Consider the following 18,790-nt stretch of genomic DNA (forward strand, 5'->3'; position numbering starts at 1 on the left):
TGATATAAAATTCTGAATTTTGGACATCCAAATTCTGAATTTGTAAAATCAAATGTTGTGAGGTCTGCATTTGGGTTTTCTCTAGCTGCTCCGGTTTCCTCCCACATCCCAAAGTCGTCAGATTTGTAGGTTAACTGCCTCTGTAAATTGCCTCTAGTATGTGTGGAGTGGAGTAGAAAGTGGGATAAAATAGAACTAATGTGAATGGGTGATCGATGGCCGGTGTGGACTCAGTGGGCTGAAGGACTTATTTCCATGCAGTATCATTAAACTAGACTGCACGGAGCAACCTCTGGATCTATTCATTTACTTGTATCAGCTCTATGTCTGGGCCTCTGTGGCAGTGCTCACCGTACAAGACCTGTATTTTTCTACTCCCCTCGTTACTTAGTTTGTGCGCACATACCGCTGCCTAGCTCGGCTCTGCTCATCCCCAAAGACCAGAGGAGCCACCAGCGACAACGGACACAGGGCCACAGAGTCCTGGCGGTCGTGCCGAGGATGGGCCCTGGAGGGGAGGTTTGTCCATCCCGCTAAGGGACCCGGTGGGGGAGGAGCCACCGAGAACAAAGAGGGTCCTGGGGGATTTAATTCATGGGGGGTTGAATGCATCCTTGACAAAGATTGTAATGTAGTTGTTTCAGAGTGTAAAATTTAAGAATATTTGTTTGGATAATTGGGTGATTTTGTATTATAGTGGTGGGTAGTGATTTTGATTTATTTCGTACTGTACATATTATTGAAATAACTGAATAAATTAATTTTTGGTTAAAAAAAAGAACAAAGCGGCACCCAGCGGGCAGACTCACACACACGCCAAGAAGAGGGACCAACATGACTCTAATGAGTACTTTTGTTAACTTGTTGGTGCCAGAAACAGTTGGCGACTGTTTGTGCACTTTGTGTATTGTGTGCAAAGAAAAAAAAATGCTGTACCTGGGTACATGTGACAACAAAGTATAATCAAATTAAATCATTGACATGGCTTTCTCTGTGCAAATTGACAACTATGTTTCGTACCTTAGAACAGACTACATTTGCTTCATTTGCTGTGACGTATGTTGGAGCCATCCTGGAAAGAGCATGGAGATGTTGAATAAAAACAGAAAATGGTGGAAAAACTCAGTGGGTCAGGCAGCAACTGTGGAGACACAAACAGAGTTCATGTTTCAGGATGATAATCCTTCATCAGAAGTCTTTCTTTACCCCCCCAACCTGTGCTTATATTGGTGAGAGTGGACATTACACCCCGACCCAAAAAAAATCATTCCAGCCAACATGTTACAGATGATTAAAAATAGTTTTATAGCACCATGAATGCCAGGTAAATAGAAAACACATTGGTTTGCCTTTGGGGTAACAAATGTGTTCCACATGTTCATCTGAACTTCATGTCCCACATTGATTATTTACTGAATTTACAATACTATGGGGATACTAAGCTGCACATTCTTTATATTTCAGCACTAATGCCCTGAACATTATAACTTACCACTTCACAATTCTGCTTGTCAAAAACAATATTAGGAGCAGTTTATCATAAGAACATGCGGTGCAGAATTTCAATTACATCTTTGATGTGAGCAATGATTAAGTTATTTAAAGTTGTTTAATTGGCAGTAAGACAAGCACACTCAATCCTCATCACCTTCAGTCCATTTGTATTTGACCAACACACTTGGGATATATTTACATTAGGTTTTGATAACCAAAATCATTTCTCATTAGTTGCTCACCAACAACGTGAAAGGCCAGGTAAAATAACAAGAGTCCACCATGTTGAAAGGGAAATCTCTTTAACCAGCAAAGCCCCAATGTTTTTGTAGGTTGTACAGCTCAAACGACTTTGCCATATTTTCCTGTTTATTTGTGGTGTTCAGAGCTATAGAGTGTACACCAGCCTCCACAGTCATACAGCACCAAAACAGACCCCTCTGTCCAGCAGCCCACCCCAATCATCAATACTCATTTGCAGTAATCCTACTCTATTCTCCGTCCAGATACTGCCACTCACAGTGGCTATCAAGGACACAGTACTCCTAGCCTTTGACCATTGCTCACTGGCAAGTTGCCCAGTGCATCAAACAACTACAGGTATGTATACCCATGTATTTTCAAAATACCCATGTATTTTCAATGGCAATTGTCCAGTATTGGTGTGTGACCTCACCTTTCAATTCCTGCGCTGTTCTCTCCCCCTTTTACCTAGGTCCTAAACACCATTGATAATTTGCAGAGGACTAGTAACCTGTATGTCTTGGGGATGTGAGAAGAAGCTAGAGCACCCCAAGGAAACCCACACGACACACACGATCACAACACCCGTGGTCAGGATGGAACCCAGGCCGCTGGACTATGAGGCAGCGCTCTACTAGCTGTGGCACCTTGTATCCCAGACACTAGAATGCAACAGTGACAGAGAGTGTTGCGTAAAGAAGATGCTGCCTTTCAGATGAGCTGTGCAAATGAAATCACCTTTGTTCTCTCATGCCAATATAAAATAATCCCATGGTACACATGTAGAATTTTGTCTCATAATTCTTCTGTGGAAAGCCTTGGAATGTTTTACGGCATGCATTAAAGGTGCCATATATTTATAAAAATGTCTCGTTTTATATTCTAGCCAGCAGTCGTGCCCCATCTGATTTCACTAAAATGGAGACACAGATGTTGGAACCTTGAGGAAAAACAAACCGCTGGAGGAACTCAGTGGGCCAGGAAGCACCAATGAAGGGAACTGGACAGACAACGTTTTTCGGATCGGAATTCTTCTTCAACTGGAGGTAACCAGGTCATGATCTTAGTATAGTTTGTGGGACCTTGCTTTGTTTATTGCCTCTGCTTTCGAAGAATAGCTGCTCTTTAGAAGCCTTTTGAATCCAAAAGTAGCTAGCATAAGTCACACCCAAGTAAGATCAACCGAGTTATCTGTAAATCAGGATGTTTGATGGTATAGTGTGATGTGGCAACTCATGAAGTCAGAGGATTTTTCAAAGTGCTGACCACTGGTGGAATTAGATGATAGACCTACACTTAAAGAAACTCTCAATCTGCATACTTTAAGGAAGAAACTCAACACATGAAAGAATCTAAGCGTTTGGATGGCCATGGTAAATGCAAGGCAGGATGGGAAGGCTAAACACACGAGCATGAAATCGAAGTCAGCATTTCATCAAGAGGCAGCATTAGCGATCTGATATCACACTACAATAGACGTTGAAGAGAAGGCAGGCAATTGGGATATCAGTTAAATGTCTGCAGAAATACTCATGGCAAGATTAGACATTTAACATTCATGTTAACTTTCACCCTAATGTTGTTAGATTGTTTTTGTGTGTGTATGTATATATATAGATAGATATGTGTGTGTGTGTGTGTGTGTGTGTGTGTGTGTGTGTATACTCTATGTACAGTGCCCTCCATAATGTTTGGGACATTTATTTATCATTTATTTATTTGCCTCTGCACTCCACAATTTGAGATTTGTAGTAGAACAAAATCACGTGGTTAAAGTGCACATTGTCAGATTTTAATAAAGGCCATTTTTATACATTTTGGTTTCGCCACGTAGAAATTACAGCAGTGTTTATACATAGTCCCCCCATTTCAGTCATCCTGACTTTCCACACCTCATGTGCTGGTGGATGGCAGCATTGACACCACAAGAGTGCTTGGCAATGAGCATCTCCAACAGCACCTCATATTTCGCTTGGGCAGCTTACGAGCCCTCGGTATTAATATAGTTTTCTCTAATTTCAAATATCCCTTGCATTGCCTCTCTCTCTGTCCCTCCCCCACCCTAATCATCCTACTAGTTTCACTGTCGTTCTGCCTAGTTTCACTGTTCCTATCCCCTTATTACCACTGTTTCCACATCCAACAATGGACTATTGTGGGCTCCACCTTTCCTCGATCATCAGTGTTGTCTTTGATTTGTTCATTTCATACCTTTCATTTATTTGTTCTTTGTACCTTTTCATACCTCTAGTTTCGCTCTCCCCTGACTCTCAGTCTGCAGAAGGGTCTCGACCCGAAACGTCACCTATTCCTTTTCTCTGGAGATGTTGCCTGACCCACTGAGCATTTTAAGCATTTTATGTTTATCCAACATCAACCAGCTACCTTTGACATTGAACAACACAACCATTATCAAGACCCAAAGAACGTTGACTAGACATTTTACTGGAACAGACAGATGAATACTGTGATCACCAGAGTAGGCCAGAGGTTGGGTATCCTGCAGTGAGCGGCTCTCCAAAGCCTTTCCAACTTCTGCAAGTCGAAAGCACATGAGATAAGCTAGAATACTTTCTCCACTGGCCAGGATGAACTCAGCTCCACTAACACTGAAGAAGTTCGGCAAAATCCTGGACAAACTTTGACTGGTACTCCACCCACCATCGTAGAAATGTTTTCCCTCCACCATGAGCACATCATAGCTGCAGTGTGAGTCATCATGTGATCAGTTTAACTTGGCATTATGTTCGGTGCAAACAGTGTAGGCCAAAGGACCCATTCCTGAGCAGTACTGTTCTATGCCTCAGTTACTTACCTACGTTACTCCTACTGCAGCTCCCACACCTGTGGCAGGTATCTTAAAGGCAAGGATGGCACTCACATTGGAACACCAGGTGCCTAATAGCTGTACACCATGTTGGCTTGGAAATAATTGTCTGCTGTGTCCACAATCTGGAAAACCCCCATCAACCATGTCATGGGAAAGCTGTCATCAGCAGCACTGCAATAAGTATGACTCATCAACAGCTGCCAAAGGATAATTAGAGAGGGGAATAATTGTTGAATAAATAATATATGTATATAAAGAGAAACAATGAAAAACAAAGGCAGAAATTAATCTTATGTGCAGACCCATATTATAGGATAAGTTAGTGATAAGTTACTGATAGGAAAACACATCACAATGTACAGCAAGCTAATTGTCAGGCTGTACCAGGCAATATTAAATCAATTTTGTCATTCTAATCGAATCAGGTTTGAGTTTATTTTCCAAACTATATTATTTTCTTTCTATTCTAAGCAGTTCTTGGCCTCACACTTTTGCAAGTGTGTATGGCCTTAGGAATATGTGGAGGATGTTTACGGGAAGTGTATGGTAACTGTTGTTGGTTTTAGGCCCACCGTGAGCTAATTTATTCCGTAAAGTACCAAAGGTTACTTTGTATGGCTGGACTGTGAAAAGCAGTTCAAATCCCTTTCTGCTGGGTCTACATTGCAATAGCAAGTGTCTGAAGATCAGTGCAACAAGGAATAAACTGCGTTTGGCACCAGTTAATTAATATTCATATCTCCCTATAAATCTCTTTCTGGCACATTTGTGCAGTGGTGACTCATTGGGTGACTCTGGGCCTATGCTTCAAACTGGCTTCCAGCCCTGTGGAAAATTCAAACCACAAAGATGTGAAAAAAAAAATTAACAAGGAAACCCAATGCACCATTGGAGTTCCTCTAAGAACCGTAATAATGCTGTGAGGGGTTGCTCCCACCAACCTGGGATTGCAAAACCTTCATGAAAACTTGTAGAATTCTGCCAAATTATCAGGTCCAGCAATTGGCCAGAGACTTAAAGCACACGACTGTGCCTGATCAGTTAGGCCAACATTTTGCTCTCTTCATGATCACTCTATCCATATTATGCACTCCGTGTTGTCTCAACACGATTCCCCACGATACTCCTCACCGTTGACAAATAGTCTAACCTGTAGAAACAAGGAGTTGCAGATGCTGGCTTACAAAAACACAAAGTGCTTGAGTAACTCAATGGGCCTGGCAGCATCCCTGGAGAACATGGTCAGGTGATGTTGTGGGTTGGGATCCTTCTTCAGTCTTTAACCTTCCTGGCCTCAGTGTAATGCTACTGTGCCAATACCATGGGAAGACCACCTTTCCTTACATCTTCATTGTTCAACAGGCTAATCAACATGTATTTCCTAAATCAAACAATATCGATGATAACAAACTGAAATCTGGGAAGCCTTTGCTTAATGACTCACCATGATGACTAAAGTATAATCTTGGCTGGACTAATAAACCTTACAGCCTCTGGTCAGACATTAACCGTACAACGTGGAGCTCTGGAGGTACTTCAATTTCCACTGTGGACCAAAGCAAGTTCTGCTGTTCTGGAAGTAACATCTCCAGAGATGTAACAGGGATCTCCCAGCCGCTTACATCTCCAGCAATAATGTGAAGGTGGCACCGTAATCTCCATTAACATTTGATGCTGCCAATTTAAACTTAATGCCATTCTGGGGAAAACATAATTGAATATGAATGCTCACAGATACTACAACAAGTGTATATGGAGACTTAATATTGAGGTGAACAGTTTAAAATCATAACCACTGTACCCAGCCTTTGGATGACAGCGGCTGGTAAAGTTCCTGCTGCAACATTTCCTCTGGCCTTGTTTCCCAGACTCAAGACCACTGCAGCCTAGAAGGACTGCGTCTCAATCCTGAAACTCGCCCACCCAGCTGCACAGTGGCAGCTCACCATCACCTTCTCCAGCATAATTTGCAGTGGACAATTTGCCAGCAATGCGTTGCAAAAATTAATTACAAAAGTTTCCATTCTATTTTTGTTTCCTTACTTGATCCAATATCACCTTCCTTCATCGTGTATCTTGTATCCATTATTCCTTTTGTCATCAAATGTCTTCTATTAATTTTTCCCATCACAAACATTCTCTTTGGCTTTTTTCTCTTCCCCACGTATTCACTTCATCTGTATTTGAATAAATCTTATAGACAATAGACAATAGGTGCAGGAGTAGGCCATTCGGCCCTTCGATCCAGCACCGCCATTCAATGTGATCATGGCTGATCATTCTCAATCAGTACCCCCTTCCTGTCTTCTCCCCATATCCCCTGACTCCGCTATCCTTAAGAGCTCTATCTAGCTCTCTCTTTAATGCATTCAGAGAATTGGCCTCCACTGGCTCCTGAGGTAGAGAATTCCACAGATTCACAACTCTCTGACTGAAAAGGTTTTTCCTTGTTCTGTTTACCACCTTTTTTCCCCATTCTGATGAAACCCCATTGAGCTTAAATATTCTCTCTGGTTGTACAACACAGAGTCCATCTGATTGTGCAATGTCTCAAATAATTTACAGCTAATGGAGTACTTTTTGACGTGTGGTCTCTTTTGGAATATAGCATAGGAAGTACAGCAGTCATTTGCACTCAACACGTTCCCAGAAACAACAATGTGTTAATAGTTAGACCATCTGTCCTGTGGTGATGTTGGCTAAAGTATAAATATTATCCAGAACACCAGAGATTTCCGTTGTTCTTCTTTGCTCGCAAGCACAGGGTAATTGACCACTGTAGGTTTCTCCTGGCATGCAGGTGAGTGGTAAGTTGCAGAGGAGTTGATGGGAGTGTGGAAAGAATATACTGTGATCAGTGTGGATTTGGAGTGAATGGGTGCTTGATGGTGGCGTGGTCTCATTGGGTGAAAGGCTCGGTTTCTGTGCTTGGTGGCTGTATGATTTCTTCAAAATAGGCTGTTTGGGATCTCTAAAGATTCACCTGGGAGTACTGGCAGTGTAGTCCTTTGTCCAGAGGACAGGTCTCTCTGTCAGCGTAGAACTGTGCAGTGGTATCAGTCGATGGGTGCTACAGGTAACTAGAGAGCTGCTATCTTCAGCTCACACTGCTCACACTAAGTGTTGACTCTATCATGTGGTCCCCACCCTCGAGAGCAGCAGGGTATCTTGGAGTCTGAAGAAGGGTCTCGACCCGAAATATGACCCTTTCCTTCTCTCCAGAGATGCTGCCTGTCCCGCTGAGTTACTCCAGCTTTTTGTGTCTATCTTCGGTTTAAACCAGCATCTGCAGTTGCTTCTTACACGCAGGGTATCTTGGAAGGCAAGCTCCAAGTCTCTGTCTTCAGCTGCACACTTGCACCCTCCAGACATTGATGCCCGATTTACTCTGTTCTGGCGACGATCATAAAACATGGTTTTGAGGAAGGCACTGGAGAAGGTGCAAAAAAATTACCATCATGAACTGAGGTTAAATGCCAAAGGAATAACTGTATCCTGAGTTGATGCAACAGAATTATTTTCAATGATGAAGGTATATAATGACGTTGACAGAAAGAAAATATTTCCAAGATTAGGGGCTATTGGTATCATATTTCCTTACGATTTGGAAGGGGGCCGTTAGATCCTTTTAGTCTGTGCTAGCTCTTGGAGCAATCCCGTCAATCCCAGACTCCTACTTACTCCTGTGCAATTTGTTCTCTCTTGACTGCTCTTCAATTCATCCCCGATTCTCCTCCCACCCACCTACTGCAAGGGTAATTTACTGTTGCTAAATAACATATCAATCTGCACATGCTTGCTAGGCAAACACACACAATCACAAAAGAGAGCATGCAAACTACATACAGACAGCAGCCAAGGACAGGATCAAAATTAGGTTGCTGGAGCTGTGAGGAAGCTGCACTACCTGCCACACCACTGCTCCACCTGGTAGAAGATGGTGGCTAATAAATTCAGTGGAACATTCAGAAAACAATGTTTTTATCCAGAGAGCGTGAGAATGGAGTTCACTCGCAGAAGGAATGGTTAAGGCCCCTGTGTACATGGTGCTACTGGGAAATAGTAATAAATACATGCGAAGGAAAGGAATAGAATGGATATGGTGACAGAATGAGGTGAGGAAGGCTGGGAAGAGGTTCATAGACTTAGAACAGTAAAGCACAGAAACGGACCCAACGGTATGAACGTTGAAGTCTCCAATTTTAGGTAACTCTTTCAAACACCTCCCTCTCTTCTGCTTCTCTCCCCTCTTTCCCCCCCTCCCCTCCCTCCCATCCCCCACTAAAGGTCCGTTAACTAGTTCCACAGTTCACAACCATGTACCCTCTAGGGCTCACACCTGCCACTAGCCAACAGTCAGCCTGAGGTCATCTGTTGCCCGCCCCGATTTGGCCTGTTTTTTTTTGCTTCCAGTTTTTTCTCCCTACAACAATCAGTCTGAAGAAGGGACCCGACCCAAATGTCAGCTATCCAATTTCTCCAAAGATGCTGCCTGGCCCGCTGAGTTACTCCAACATTTTGTGTATATCTTAGGGCTAAATTATATATTTCCCTCACCTGCATTCTGTATGATTTATATTGTTTCAAAGTAGAGCTAAACCAAAGGCACTGATTGCCAATTCAGTTATATATTTGAGTGAGAGGGAAAACAGTCTTGGGTTTTCAACAAAATTGCAAATATTGCAGAAAAAGAGCCATGGCAAAAATAATATGCGATGCAGAATAGTTAGTCTTGGCATAGCTCCAAGAAAACTTGGGAAAATTGAATAATGTTATACAATGAAGTGTCTGATTTTTCAAGGTAAGGGTAAGACAAACAACTCTAGTGTGTGGAATTATATTTTATTAACCCTATCAATCTTCAGAATTACTGTATCTATTAAAGGATATTTGAGTTTCCTACCTCTAATTGATGCCTATGCTTTGCTTTATATGTTTGCGTGTCTGTATGTGTGTGCACCCATACATGTGTGCACTTGTGTGTGTTTGATCATGTGTTTGTGTATAATTGTGCATGCATGTGAGTGTGTGTGAGTGTGTGTGTGAATGTGAGATTGTCTGTGTGGGTGTGTGTGTGTGAATGTATTTGTGCGAGTGTGGGTGTGTGAGTGTGTGCGTGTGTGTGTATGTTCATGAGTATGAGAGAGTGTGTGAGTGTGAGTGTATGTGAGAGTGTGTGTGTGTGGGGGTGTATTTGGGCGAGTGTGTGTGTGTATGCACTATGTTTGTATGTGTGTGTATAATCTATGTTTCTATGTCATGAATGTATGTGAGAGTGTTTGTGTGTTTGTGTATGTATGTGAGAGTGTGTGTATCTGAGATTGTGTGTGTGTGAGTGGATGTGTGTGGGTGTATTTGTGCGAGTGTGCGTATGTGAGAGTATCTGGGTGAGTATGTGAGAGTGTGTGTGAGTGTGTATGTGAGAGTGTGTGTGTGTATGTGGGTGAGTGTGTGTGAGTGTGTATGTGAGATTGTGTGTGAGTGGGTGTGTGGGTGTATTTGTGAGAGTGTATGTATGTGAATGTATATGAGAGAGTGTGTGTGTAAACACATTCGTTTCATTGGGATTTAATCACAGCTCCACCCTTAATATCTCCCTTCCATGAACTTGCAATTAACCAAGACAATATTTCTATTTAAAAATAGTTAGATTAAGATCTGGTCAGAAATAGAAATAAATGCCTGAAGTCAATGGGAACATGCAGCTTGCCAATGCTGATAAAATTGGACCTGTTTCCATGACACTGACTGAAATGGATGATCTGCCTCTCTTATTTTAAACCTCACTTCCCAGTTTAAATGAAAGCTCTATACAGAGAAAGCATGTGCGTGGACACAACTCCACTGGCATATTGGAAGTTAGTCACAAAATTAAACCAAACAATTGCCGGTAAAGAATACTTCCCATCATGAGAGGGGGGCTGGGGAGGGGGGGGGGGCAGTGGGCAGTATTATAGTGAAAGGTAGCGTTGTGGAGCGTTGATTGAGATGGGGATAAGGGCAGAAATTGAAGTGGAGGTAGGGATGGTAGAAGTGGGTTTAGAGATGAAGACTGCAGTGGAGGTAGAAGATGATGGTGGACCTGAAGACGGAGGGTGGAGTAATTCAGGGGGAGAAATGTGAAAATTGTAATAGCTGGATAAGAGCCCAGCTTTCAGCATTGATGCTTTAGCACCTCCTATGTGAAAGTTCCTCTGCTTGGAGAAAAGTGCCTAACTTTAAAAGCAGAGAGTTAAACTGGATCGGAGAGATGGGCCTGTCAGTGGAATCTCTTTGCTTCAATTTAGCTGGAAGCCATAGGTACAGCAACTCTGTTGCATCAAATAAAGTAGCAGGGTAAACTTGTAGAACTGCAGATGCCACACCAGGAAGACTACTTTCCAGACACACATTTTTTTCTATTTTGCAATGTACCTTTCATCCGCTGTGGTGAATGTTTATGTTAAATTTTATTTTATGTGGCTGTGTGTCTTGTTGCTTTTTACTTGGTATGGCTGTATGGTAACTCAAATTTCACAGTACCTTAATTGGTACATGTGACAATAAATCGAATCTTGAAATCCTGTTGACTACTTGCAGTGCTGCTTGAGCCAACACCTCTATGAATAGATCTTTTGATGGGATACCCAGAATGGAAATATGCGAGGTAAACCACAATATAAACTTTGGGGTAGTGTTGCAGGCAGAAAGAGAAGAGGTCAGAGCACAAAAATGTCATTGAGATGGCTCTGCCAGTTGGCACGTTCATGAGTCCAAAGACTAAAACTAGAGACCATCAAATAAAATGGCCATCAATAAGAAATTCTGGAGAAACGTCTTCACCTCAGGGTGGTGAGAACATGGAACCTGCTTCCACAGGGAATGGCTGAGTTGAATTGACAAGAGAGAAAGGGCGTGACTATGCTGATGGCATGGGATGGGATGCAAAGGTAAATGAGGGGGTTTGTGTGAAATATAAACAGTGAGTGTTTCTGTGTTTCGTTTAGTTTAGTTTAGAGATACAGCGCAGAAACAGGCCCTTTGGGCCTCCGAGTTGTCACCGACCAGCGATCCCCGCATATTAACACGATTCTACACACACTAGTAACCTACAAACATGTACGTCTTTGGAGTGTGGGAGGAAACCGAGGATCTCGGAAAAAAAACCATGTGGTCACGAGGAGAACGCACAAACCCCTTACAGACAGCACCCGTAGTCAGGATCAAACCCAGTTTTCTGGCGCTGTAAGGCAGCAACTCTACCGCTGTGCCACCATTCCACCCTGTGCAGTAAATTTGTTTTAAGCATTGTGCAATGCCCAAAAGGCAGGATAATCCACCTTCCGCGAACAAGGACAATGAGAGGATCTTCACTAAACAACCACCTGGCCACGGTTAAACCAAGGCTTGCGAAGCTTTGTGAAGGAATTGGCAAATCGCCCTGTTGATAGTGAGTAAATGCCACCCACCACTCCATTACTGTAATTATTTAGGGATCGTGGCAGAGGAACTTCTGCTTTGATCCCTGCTCCCACTTATTTTGGAAAATACTGTCTGGGCCAACCCCATGTCCTTTCCTTTCATTGTCAGATATATTCAGAGGTATCTATCACTTCCATTGCCAGGGCCCTGAATTATGCATCACAGATCAAACACTGTGCAGAAGATTTTGGCAGCATAATGTTACCTGCATTAACACACAAGAAGGGTAAAGGTGCAATACAAAAGTGAGAGCATATCTGCTCAGGAAATATAACTCTAGGTGAATAATAGAATGGGGTGGGCCGGGGGGGGAGATGATATGAATATGTGGAGAGTAGATTTAAGGTGAGAAGAGAAAGATTTAATAGGAACCCAAGGGGCAACATTTTCACACAGAGGATGGTGGATATATGGAACGAACTGCCAGAAGAGGTAGTTGAGGCAGGTGTTATAACAACATTAAAAGACATTTGGACAGGTATGTGGGTAGGAAAGGTTTAGAGGGATACGGGGCAAACGCAGGTAAGAGGGACCAGTGTGGATGGGGCATTTTGGTCGTCATGGGCAAATTGGGCAGAAGGCCTTGTTTCTGTGCTGTATGACTATGAGTAGATTATAGGGAAAATGAATGAGGAATGGGATTACTCTGTGGGCTCACAGGGATTCAATGGGTTAAATGGCCTAATTTTATGTAAAAAGACAATATGGCAAAAAGGCAAAGTCTGAAGAAGGGTCTAGACCCGAATCATCACCCATCCCTTCTCTCCAGAGATGCTGCCTGTCCTGCTGAGTTACTCCAGCATTTTGTCTCTATCTTCGGTTTGAACCAGCATCTCCAGTTCCTTCCTACACGAGGAATGGGATTACTCTGCAAGTTCAGAGCAAGTATGTGGGACTAGGCTGGGTAACGTTCTCCAGCAAGTATGGATCGGACCACCAAATGATCTCCCTCTGGACCATGAACTATGAATTCCCTGCAGACTGCATGCCAAATGTGACACTCCCTGTGTATATTTTCAATGTCATCGCTACCGTCACAGATTCATCTCCCAGACACGGCAAATGCAAGTGGGAAGCCTTTGAGGAACTTGGATGCAGGTAACTATAATTATGTAGCACATTTCAGTAGGTGATCTGGCTGTGAGGAAGCAATGCCAGTGGACTTGGCCATTCTAGTCCACTAAAATCCATTACGGGCATTGCGCCAGTCATTATTCCTTTGACCTCACCGCTATTCTAATAAAGTACTGAGACCAGCCGTTTCTTGCCTTGGCAAAAACAAGTAAGAACTAAAGGTGACGTTGTAAATCGGTTGGAAGGTTGTTTCCGGGTTTAACCAAGACGAAACATAAAGGAGCATGATATTCAGTCGTGAATGTGTTAACGTAACTGTGCGCAGTTAAAAGTCAATACACAAAAGCACTGTTCATGAATCTCACGCCATATCCCCGGCTTTTCAGAATGGGAACTCGAGTTGGAAAATGTTTAATGCATTAGTGAGAAATCATAATGCTACTGGATATCGTTATGCTGGCAAGGGAGCGCATGGAGTGAGGCAGCTCTGTTAATCACATGGCAGCCGGGTACATTACTGCATTAGCTCCTCTCTCCTCCTCTGTCTTGATGTTGGCCATTTGCCTTTCCTCTCAGCATCCAAAACATTGACCTATTTCCGGCTGTATATATATGATATGATATGATATGATAATATCAGAAGCACCATATGCAACAGGGTGAAGTATAGAACTGCATCCTCACAGCCCAACAGGAAGTTGTTCTACCAATTGAAGATTCAGCTCTGACACCAGGTCCCCTGAGTATCCCCAGAACATTGGATCACGAGGAATATAAATCACTGAAACTGGATGCTTGGTCTGTGTGTTTCTATCCTTCCATCTGCCTGGCCTCAACATTACTTTCTCATCTCTGGTCATGCAGCACACAAGCAGCCCCTTCAGCCCATCTTGTGCATGCCGATCATTGTACTTCTCTATCCAGGTCCCAATTAACCATATATGGTCCATTCCGGTGCTTTTTCTTGAAAGTACCCATACAACTGACCTGAGAATGTGGTTTCAAAATATAACTATTCCACAAGTAAAGAAAATAATGCTAGTTTCTTTATTGGTTTTATTTATGTAATATAATTGTATTTTAGGAAGGCACGGTGGTGCAGCGGTAGCGTTGCTGGCCTTACAGTGCCAGAGACCCAGGTTCGATCCTGACGATGGGTGCTGTCTGTATGGAGTTTGTACGTTCTCCCCGTGACCTGCATGGGATTTCTCTGCAGGCTCCGGTTTCCTCCCACATTCCAAAGACGTACAGGTTTGTAGGTTAATTTTCTTTGGTAAAATTGTAAATTGTTGCTGGTGTGTATAGGATAGTGCTAGTGTGCAGGGATTGCTGGTCAGCATGGATTCAGTGGGCCGAAGGGTCTGTTTCCACACCATATCTCTAAACTAAACTAAACAACTTACAGTATTTCTAGCTTATTACAAACTTTTCGTTATAACCCTGGCTATTGGAATCTTCTGCAGATGTTGTTTTCACATCTGTCCTGTCCAACTTATTCCCAATGGTTAAGACTTTCAAGATCTCCCCATCTTTCCTTTTCCTAAGGATCACATCCCAGCATATTCAGTCTTAATGTGATTAAATAATCTCCCAGTTCTGATACAACCCTCATACGTCCAGCCCCATATGTGGTGATTATTTTGCCTGTACTTCAGAAAGAAGTTGAATTTCTGACCTGTCCTCTTCATGACTTCACAATGTCCTAAAGTACATTTCGGCCAATTCGATAATTTTGAAGGCCAATCACGAGTGCATCATATTATCATTAATCATTAATCATTCTATTAAGAAAACCCCTTCAATCAATAAGCACAATCATCATTCCCACAAAGCTACATGAAATAATGGCCAAATAATCTGTATTCGGTTCAAGATATTTCTGTAAGATCTTTCATGTTGACTGGAGGACAGATGATTCTACAATTCAATCTGTCGTCCTAAACTGATAATCTTATCTACACAGGAGTAAGAGTCTGGAATTTGGGCTGAGGTTTCCACCATGCTGCTTGCAGCTTTATTGCTCTGAGCTGAGAGAGTGTTTTGAACCATGGTAGATCCCATGTTCAAATAATATGTCAGACAACAATTTGCTGTTTGTTTTTCCTGTGAGGCTTTGTCTTAGTTATTATATGCATTTCTTTTCTTGTAGGATGTGGGCATCATTGTTAGGCCAGCATTTAATGCTCTTCGCTAGCTGCCCTTGAGAAGGTGGTGGTGAGCTGTTTTCTTGAACTACTGCAGAAGGGAATTGCAGAGTTTAGATACAACGATCGATATATTTCCAAAATGTATGAATTGAGTAATTGCATTCACTGCCCTTGCGCTTGTAGGTGGTAGAGGTCACTGGTTAATGAAAGCACTAATGAAGGTGAAAGCAATGTACATGGTACACATACAGTGTGTACATAGAGTGGAAAGGATGAAGGCTTTCTCCAGTATAATGTTAAGCTATTTCAATGCACTCATCCAGGTATTGGCCAACCTCTCAGCTAATCGTTCACATTCTACCTACTCAAAACGAAAAACTACTTGATTCTACTTGGCTCTCTGTGTTCTGATAAAAGAGTCCCCAAGATTTTCCCTTCACAGATGCTACGTGACCCACTAAGTTCCTTCAGCAGTTCACCTTTTGCTCAAGATTCCAGCATCTGCAGCCTTTTGTGTCCATAATCTTTGTAACGTCCCCATCACTACAACCTTTCTGTGTTCATTTGTTAATCTCATGACCTCATTCTTCAGTGTCCACAATTTAATATCCTCTGCTTTTAACCAAAACATAGTATATCAGTAGGAATGAAATATTTGGTTCTCCATTAGTTGAAAAGACTTGCACCTGTGGAGTTTTTTTTCCCAAATACAGGGCATCCAAAAGAATTTGCACTCACTTATGTGTTACTACTGTCATCCATCTTTGCCTACAACAAGCTGAAAAACATTTCTGGTATCGTATCATGGCTTCTGTTGTTAATTGAATGATACATTGTTCAAGATAAACATTTAACTTTCATCCCCTACTCTGGCTTGCAATGTGTCTGTGATCTCAGCTATGTACATGGTGGACCAAGAAACCTTAACATTGTTACTTAACAAGAAGTTACTTAGGTTATTGGAAGCAAATATTTACAGAGCTTTTGGAAATGTAGCAAGGAGTAAAATGAACCAGTGAACCGGAAAGATAAGAAGGCTCTCTCCTGCCTCCCAGAGCTTACAGTATCTGCTGCTGAATCCTCTGGCAAGTCTTTGATACCTCAACTATTGCAATTTCCTCAAGGCCAGTCTCCTATCTTCCATCCTCTGTAAACTACCAAAACTCTGTTGCCCATATCTTACTTTACACCAAGTGTTGTTCACACGTCACCCTGTGTGTTCCCTTGTCTATATTGGCTCCCAACACAGCAACATCTATATACTAAAACTCTCGTTTGTTTGTTTGTTTGTTTGTTCCTGAACTACAGCCAAAACGGTACACGATAGCGTGACAATTTTAGGCCCACCTTACTCACCGTCGTCCCTTTGGTGCTAATGGAAGAAGTTTCATTGAAATCGGTGTTATATTTTTTAAGTTATTCACATTTTAATGTTTAAATCTATCTCCGAGGGAGGGAGGGGTGGAGGGAGGGGGGAGAGGGGATGGGGAGGAGAAGGTGCTGCACCAATGCAGGAGAGGTTTGGGCCCAACGGGTCCACTTGGTCTAGTTTAAATCTTAAAACTGCCGTCTCTATGCCTCATTCCAGATAAACCCATCCCCTCCCTACCTCCAAACCCTGTCCCCTGGTGAGATTTGAGTTTATCACACCAGATCATTAATCTGATTTACTGGTTTAGCATTATTACCACAAATAAGTCCTTGCTGATTATTTTACATTGGTAATGATCTTAACTCCTAATTGGGCTTCATTTATTTTAACTATGAACTTTTGAAGAATATACCCCCCCCCCCCCCCCATGTGGGCTCCTCCTTTACATAGTGGTGGAGGTGAAAGCTGTTTAATTCAAACCTGCACCAATGCAGGAGAGGTTTGGGCCCAATGGGTCCACTTGGTCTGCAGATGTGATTTTCAAAAAAGAACACAAAATGCTGCAATAACTTAGCATGTCAGGTGGCATCACTAGAGGATATGGATAGATGACGTTTCGGGTCTTGACCTTTCTTCATTCTGATGCTGCCTGACCTGCTGAGTTACTCCAACACATTTAGTTTTTAACTAAAACTATGTCTTTGTCTTATGTAGAACTATGCCACCCATATTGAAAAGACCATGCCCAATTCTTCATCTGAGCTGTTTGCCCACTTAAACTAAATGGATTAAAGTAAGTTGTTTAAAATATCGGGGAAATGTGCATTTCCTGGGCACCTTTCACAACTGGAGGACGTCCTGAAGTGGTTTACAACATTCTTGTGATAATTATTTTGCTTGTTTTATTATTGTTTTAAACATGAGGAATTTAAAGTCATCCCAATCTGAGGACCGAGCGTAAAGGAATGAAATGCATTGCTGAACAAATGGCAATAACACTATCACAGTATAAATTCTCCAGCTATGTGCAAAGGGGATGAGATCCACTGTGAGTGCAAACAGCTGAACTTAAGCTCCCCCTCAGTTTCCTTTAATCTTTGTGAATTTGCTGATGCGCAGATTAATTGTTCACTCTTGTTTGTGTTTAATGAAAGATCTAATAATTCTATTGTAGGAGGAGATTACCAGTTTGTCAGAGCAAATTGTCTTTGGAAGAAATACAACAACCCCATTGACACCCTCTGGCCCGTGGATGTGCAAAGTGAAGGACAATTCACAATGGTGCTGGGAACCTCTAGACCGTACGTCTAGGCTGTGTTACCTCATGAACTACCTTCCTGCCTTCCTGTGAGTCACCACACCCATTTGTGTCACATCAGCCACCCCAGCAAGTCACTCACAGTGCCGAGGAATTCCCTAAGAAGTTAAAAGGACATGAAGCCGAGGGCTCAACGAACCTTCTACACTATCAACCACTGGGTTAGCTCTTTAAGAATGGAGACAACTTTAGCATTCAAAGCTTGGCTCGATTCAGCAGTTCACCTTAGATTACTCATCAAAATCCAGTGATGACATAATGGCTTTCCTCTGTGAATACCGCAGTGGTCTTTAAGTGCTGATGAAGTGAGATAGTTAACTCCACATGGGGTTTAGAACTCTCTGTTACTAATTTGGGCCAGGAATAACAATATCATCCAAAGAACCATAAAACCCCTAAATAACTGAAGAGTGAGTTCCATCACAAGGTGGTCACACAATACCACAACGTGAGGAGATGTTACAATAACTGCATTATTTTACTGTTACCCAGAACACAGCCTGACACTTGCGATGCGTAGTTACGCTTCACAAAACAAAGGAGCCAGCATGAGCAGAAGTGGGTTGGGAGAAGGGGAAGTGAATGCATGTTCCTAAGAAGAATGTTTTTAAAGCTGTGAATAATAGGAATATTGGGATATCATGTACCTGTTTCTCTGTATATTGATGGCAGATGAAAGCTTTTTGCATCAGTGGGGGATAAAATCAAATTTAGAATAGAAATGGCCATCTCAGCCAACAACTCGTAGCCACCAGGTGGCACCAGCAATGGCTGCCTCGCCAACAGTCTGTCTGTCCCTCCTTTCTTTGTGTTTTAATAGTATATGTTAAATGTATGTTTTTAATGTTCTT

General features: G+C 42.4%; 1 protein-coding gene across 2 annotated transcripts in view; it reads left to right on the top strand.

Annotated features, from left to right (window-relative positions):
- Window positions 1-18,790, top strand: part of ptar1 (protein prenyltransferase alpha subunit repeat containing 1) — a 134,711-nt gene that overhangs the window by 24,180 nt on the left and 91,741 nt on the right. The window contains exon 2 of one of the 2 annotated variants that reach the window (XM_078395439.1): window positions 2,624-2,783. Coding sequence is in view for 1 of the 2 variants with exons in the window: in XM_078395438.1 (XP_078251564.1) it covers window positions 14,302-14,353 (52 nt within the window). In the remaining variant the exon portion in view is untranslated. Of the gene's footprint in view, window positions 1-2,623; window positions 2,784-14,255; window positions 14,354-18,790 lie in introns of those variants that run through there. The other variant, XM_078395438.1, reaches the window with a different exon arrangement.

This window comes from Rhinoraja longicauda, chromosome 3, assembly GCF_053455715.1.
Source record: "Rhinoraja longicauda isolate Sanriku21f chromosome 3, sRhiLon1.1, whole genome shotgun sequence".
In the NCBI taxonomy this organism is placed as follows: Eukaryota; Metazoa; Chordata; class Chondrichthyes; order Rajiformes; family Arhynchobatidae; genus Rhinoraja; species Rhinoraja longicauda.